The 6,463-nt window shown below is 38.9% G+C and overlaps 1 protein-coding gene across 1 annotated transcript in view; it reads left to right on the top strand.

Moving 5' to 3' along the window:
• The window catches only part of LIMCH1 (LIM and calponin homology domains 1), a 559,635-nt gene that overhangs the window by 420,518 nt on the left and 132,654 nt on the right, over positions 1-6,463 (top strand). Inside the window, exons 5-6 of the mRNA XM_006898180.1 lie at positions 3,186-3,216; positions 5,563-5,673. Coding sequence (XP_006898242.1) covers positions 3,186-3,216; positions 5,563-5,673 — 142 coding nt within the window. The remainder of the gene's footprint in view (positions 1-3,185; positions 3,217-5,562; positions 5,674-6,463) is intronic.

The raw sequence follows: 6,463 nt of genomic DNA, 5'->3' as shown, positions 1-6,463 counted from the left end.
AATGAATAAGGATGACAGAAAAAGAATTGATTCTTTTGATATGTGGTATTAAAGAAGAGAACTGAATTATCTTATGGACTGTGAAAAGAACAAACAGATATGTCTTGGAGAAGGTGCACCCAGAGTGTTACTTGAAGGCAAAGATGATAAAACTTCATCTCACATACTTTGGGCATGTTACTGGGAGAAGCTATTCCTTGGAGAAGAACATAATGCTTGAGAAGGTGGAAGAATAGTGAAAGGGATAAAGACCCTTAACCAAGCAGATTGACACAGTGACTGCAGCAATGGACTTGAGCATGTTGTGAGGGCAGTACAGGATAGGACAGGGTTCAGATCTTTGTTCATAGGATCGCTGTGAGTCATATTCAGTTCAATGGCCCCAAACAACCACAACCAACTGCCAAAAGAACAAACATATATGTCTTGGAAAAGGTGCAACAGGAATGCTTCTTGGAAGTAAGAATGGCGAAGCTTTGTCTCTCATTCTTTGGACATGTTGCAAGGAGAGGCTAGAAAGAGAAGATTCCCAATGAGATGGATTGACATGATGACTGTAGCAAAGGGCTCAAGTGTATCAGGGATGATAAGAATGGTATAGGATAGGAGAGGACCCGGGTCTGTTGGTCATTGGGTTGCTATAAGTTGTACTTGACCCAATGGCACCTAACAATAACATGTCATTAAGTGTAATTTCCTCTTGATGTACCCATGTTGTACAGTATTTTATGAATTCTTAACCATTTTTCAGCAATGTGCATAATATTTTATTATGTTAATAAACCACAGTTTATTTGTTCATTTATCCATCAATGGACTCTGGTTGTTTTCAACTCTTTGTTATTGTAAATATTACTGTGATAAATATAGGTGATTGTGTAGCAGTTCCTATTGCAGCTTTTTGTTTGTTTCTTGAGAATATATATATATATATATATATATATATATATATATATATACACACATAACACATATACACACATAACACATATACACACATAACACATATACACACATAACACATATACACACGTACACACATAACACATATACACACGTGCACACATAACACATATACACACGTACACACATAGCACATATACACTGAGTAGTGGAGTTGCTACTTTTTAAAATGTACTTTAAATGATCTTCATTATTCAAGCCATTAGTTGCAATACTTAGGGATGCTTTGGACAAAAATATTAAATTATTCAAGAATCATTATAAGAAGATGGAAGGAGCATACAGAGTCCCTGTATTAAAAAAAATTTGCTGACACAGAAGAATTTCATGAACCAATGAATGAGCAAGAACCTGTGGTAATGAATAAATTCAAGTTGCTCTGAAAGAATTGGAAAAAAACAAGGCTCCAGGAATTGATGGCATACCAATTGACATATTTCAACAGACAGGTAGCTCACCAAGCTGTGCCAAGAAATCTGGAGGAAAACCATCCGGCAAAGTGGAAGAGATCTGTATTTGTTCCCATTCCAATGAAAGGTGAACTGGCAGAGTGCAGAAATTATTGAACAGTATCATTAATATCACATGCAAGCAAGATTCTGCTGAAAATTATAAAAAAATGACTTGAGCAATACATCAACAGAGAATTGCCAGATGTGCGTCTGGATTTAGAAGAGGCCGTGTTACTAGGGATATTATAACTAATGTTAGATGGATCTTGGCTGAAAGCAGAGAGTACAAGAGGAATGTCTGTGTTTCATTGACTATGCAAAGGTGTTTTACTGTGTGGATCACAACAAACTGTGAATGACTCTAAGAAGAATGGGAATCCCAGAACAGTTGATTATGCTTATGCGAAACCTATGTGTGGACCAGGAGACAGTTGTCAGAACGGAGCAAGGAAACACTACATGGTTCAAAATTGGGGAGGGTGTATAACAGGGATGTGTCCTATCTCCATATCTTTTTAATCTATATGCAGAAAAGATCATCTGAGAGGCTGGACTATATGAGGCATCATGTGGCATCAGGATTGGAGGAAGATTCATCAACAATCTGCGGTATGCAGATGACATAACCCTGCTTGCTGAAACTGAGGAGGACCTGAAGCACTTGCTGCAGAAGATTAAGGACTGCAACCTTCAATATGGATTGAAGCTCAACATCAAGAAGACAAACATTCTCACCACTGAGATGAGTGGAAGCATTATGATAGCTGGTGAAGAGATTGAGGTTGTTAACAACATTAGTTTGCTTGGCTTCACAATCGATGCTCAACAAGCAGCCAGGAAATCAAAAGATGAATTGCACTGGGAAAGTTGACTGTCAGGGATCTCTCCAGAATACTGAAGAGCAATGTTGTCAGTCTGGAGACTAAGATGCTCCTGATCCAGGCCATTGTCTTTGCAATTGCTTGCTATGCATCAGAGAGCCAGACAATGCCTAGGGATGATAGAAGCAAAATTGATGCCTTTGAACTGTGGTGCTGGAGAAGAGTTTTGAATATATCATGGACTGCCAGGAGGGCAAACAGGTTCGTCCTAGAGAGGGTGAAACCAGGCTGCCACTTGGAGGCAAGTATTCTGAGGCTTTGTCTGACATCCTTTGGGCATGTTGCAAGGTGGGATCAGTCCTTGGAGAGGGACATCATGCTGAGAAGGGTAGAGGGACAGAGAAAGAGAGAGATAACCTCAATGAGATGGATTGATTCAATGACTCAGGTAATGAGAGGTAGGCGTGTCAAAGACAGTAAAGTTGGAACAGAATAGAACAGGTTTCAGAGCTGTTTTATATAGGATCGCTATGAGTCACGGGTGACTAGACTGCACATAACAACCACAACAACAGCAATGAAAATTTTTAAAATTTAGATTTCAATTTATCAATATTGTGTAATTTAGGCAAAATCTTTATTCACCAGGAAAGCTTTGACAGCAGTTTGAGTTTCAAGTGGAATTCTTCATTTTTCAGATATTACAAAGTATTCTCCATTTTATTGAGCTCAGCGACATGTTCCTTGCACATTGTCCTTCTACATTTTTTTCCCTAAATAATTTTATTTGGTAACTGAAGTCACCAATGATGGACTTCAACTATAATCACGTGCTCTCATGAGTTTGTTATGTTTGTTAGCATCAGGCACGTTTTAGAGGTGCTTAAGATCTGATTGCGATTAAAACACTGATTCTGATATTGTTTACTTTTTCTTTCTTTGTTACTAGGAGCCTTGATTATAGCAGAAAGCTGAGAAATGTAAGTATTTTAATGTCATTTTTCACACATTAATCTTCTGAGTTTGATGGTTCAAATTTAAATTTTATACCATAAATTCAATGCCTTGTATGTTGTCATATGCCTTCCTGAGGGATAAAGAAAAAGTCCTTCTAGGGAAACAAATATGTGTGCCTTTGATGAGCATAGTTAATGATTATAATAGAAATAAAATTGGTAGGTTATTGGGAGGGGGTGTCTTTAAATAGTTAAGTATTTGATCCAGAAATGAACAAATGGAATCTAATGTTCTGTTTGCAATTTGGTTCTTAGATGCAGAGACATTTGTCTCAACACTTATATTAGTCCCTTTGGCTTGTAGACATAAATGGAAATATTAAATTAAGCTGTTGGACAAATTGTTTTAGGGGGAAGATCAATGTACTGATTGCCACAGGCTTGTACTTTCTGCATTTTGTCTTTCTAGCCTTTGAGATTTTAATTAGTTACTTTATCAAATCAGCTTTTTTGTAGTTAGGTCTCATTTTCAAAAAGTCATGTAAGTTACTGTTATTTAAATTGAAATTTAAATCACAAATAGGAACTTGGGCTCTAACTTCAATTTTCTATTTTTTTCCCTAATGTTATTATATTTGATTAAGCTCTGGTGATCTAGTGGGTAGGGAGTGGCCCTGCTAACACAAAGGTAATCTTAGCTAGTTCAAATCCACCAGCAGCTCCATTGGAGAAAGAGGGTCAGTCTCCCCCTGCCTGATTTACACACTCAGAGAACCCAATGGAGGGCCAGCTTGGAGGCACTTCTGACTCAAACATGATTAATTTTTATTCTATTTGTTTGTCATTCTCTTTCTTTTTTTCTTCCTCTATAAAGCTATTTTTACCATAAAGCTTTAAATAAACAAAAACAATTTGAAGAAACATTGTTCTACCTCCCATCCTCCCAGTATGCCTTTCAAGGTGGCCTCATACTCTGCTCAAATGAGTTGTTTTATGGTCCTCATTAATGTCCTTAAAATTGGGATCGTTTGTTCTCTGGCAATTCATTTGTAAGCAATCAGTTAAGAAAGACTTTCTTGGAGCTTGGAAGCATGGATGAAGTAAACTTTTCCCTCAGAGTTAGGGACTCAAATCACATCATAGCATTGATTCATACAGCCATATTTTGGGCCAGATGCCATCTGGGATTATATATACATATCATGTTGTCCAAAGCATTTGCTGGCTTAGTAAGTGGAGGGAGGCACACGTACCTCCCAGGCGGGCTGAAGCAATAAAAAAAGTGAAAATAAAATCATAACCTTAGCTTTTACGTAGATTGCAGATTCCAGCAAGTCAGTTTGAAGGGGGCTCCTGTTAGAAGGGAAAGGCAGTGTGAAAAAACATTTGCTCTTGTGACACATTTTTTTCTTTTTTTTTTTTAATAGAACTTGTGCATGCAGCTTTAGGCCACTGCATATTACACTTCAGGTTGTTCCATTGGCACCAATGTTGTCAAGGCTTTACATTTCCCATCTCAAGTTCATAGGATCTTGTACCCAACCCAGGACCTCCATGGGTGGTGCAAGTGGTCAGTGTATTTGACTGCTCGCTGACAGGTTGGAAATTCAAATCCATCCAGAGATACCTCAGGGAAAAAACCGTCTCATGTACTTTTGAAAAAAAAAATCAGCCGCTAAAAACTCTACGGAGCACAGTTCTACTTTTATACGTGTGAGGTTGCCATAAGCCAGGATGGGCTTGGGTTTTGGTTTTTAACTACACCCAAAGCTCAGGGTCTGCAGATAGAATTCGTCATTGCATTACTTTCCTCTGACTTGAATGGAAATCGTTATGTCGCCCCTGTGCTTAGAACCACTAATTAACTTTCATTACTCCTTGGAGATTTTTGCTATTGATCTTTGCAAGACTCTATCTGCCCACAAGTAGAAATTGTAGACCCCCAGACACCTGCCTTAAAAGGAATTGACAATCTGCCTAGTTGCTCATCCTACCAAAGATTCTAGAAACTGTTGAAAAATCATGCTGCTAATTTTGAAACCTCCTTCCATGAATAAAAGTTTGGGGCATTTCCTTTTCCTTCTTACTGTTTTCAGGCTACTTTTTCTGGCCTGGAGCCTTATTTTAACTACTGGATCATGTTGGTGTCAACTGATACAGCTTGGGTTCTTATTAAAATGCATGTGCATTTAATGGGTACCACATGGACGGTGGTGGTTTTAAGAGGGAAAAAATCAGTGTTGGAATTCTCTCCTTTTTTACTTTCTTTTTGTTGAGACATATTCAGTTCCTTAGTTTAAAAGTGATTATTAAGGGGGAAAATTCTTTTTCTGTCTTGTGCATGATTTTTTTTGTTTGTTTGTTTCACAGGTATTAGTTACCATTTACTGGCTAGGAAAAGCAGCAAACAGCTGTACGTCCTACAGCGGAACTACACTCAACCTGAAGGAATTTGAAGGACTGTTAGCTCAGATGAGAAAGGTCATTTTCATTTTCTTGCAATGTGGGGAGGCATTTGCTTATTTTTAAGATCACTGTAATGGTGGGGTAGGAAGCCCTGGTGACTTAAAGGTAAGGAGTTGTGCTGTAAGCCCCAAGACACGCAATTCCAATCCACCAGCTGCTCCGTAGGAGCAAAACAGATACTCTCCTCCTATGTGATTTACTGCCTCTAAAAACCTACTGGAGGGTTAGCTATGAGTCGATTTTCACTTGATGTTGCATAACAACAGCGCAGTGGTGGCGTAAGGAGCTCTGGTGGCAAGGAGTTCCTCTGCCAGCTCAATAGCACGTGGTTCAAATCCACCAACCACCCCTCTGGAGAGGGATGGTCATTCTCTTCCCATGCAGTGTACAGGTTCTGAAAACCTGCTGGAGGGTCAGCTATGAGTTATTCCAAATCAGTAATACATAACAACAAAATAATGCTTGTTTAAGGTGCTCTGGTGGTATAATGTGTAAAATGTTGCCCTTCTAACCAAAAGGATAGTGATTCGAATCCACCATGACTGCACTGGAGGGAGATAAGCAGTCCCCTTCATTAAGATTTAGAGCCTCAGAAACCCCGTAGTGGATTTCTATCACTTGAACTCAACTTGAGTAGGTTTGGGGGTATGTTCTTGTTGTTATGTGCCATTGAGTCACTTGTGATTCACTGCCACCCTGTGTGCAACAGCTCTGAGCCCTGCTCTATACTGAGCCAACCTTATTGTCTCTGACACACCTACCCTCATTACCCCAGTCTCTGAATCCATCCATCTCATCAAAAGTC

This window comes from Elephantulus edwardii, unplaced genomic scaffold, assembly GCF_000299155.1.
Source record: "Elephantulus edwardii isolate Elephantulus edwardi_28Jun2011 unplaced genomic scaffold, EleEdw1.0 scaffold00222, whole genome shotgun sequence".
Taxonomy (NCBI): Eukaryota; Metazoa; Chordata; class Mammalia; order Macroscelidea; family Macroscelididae; genus Elephantulus; species Elephantulus edwardii.
This window is presented reverse-complemented; position numbering and strand designations above follow the sequence as displayed.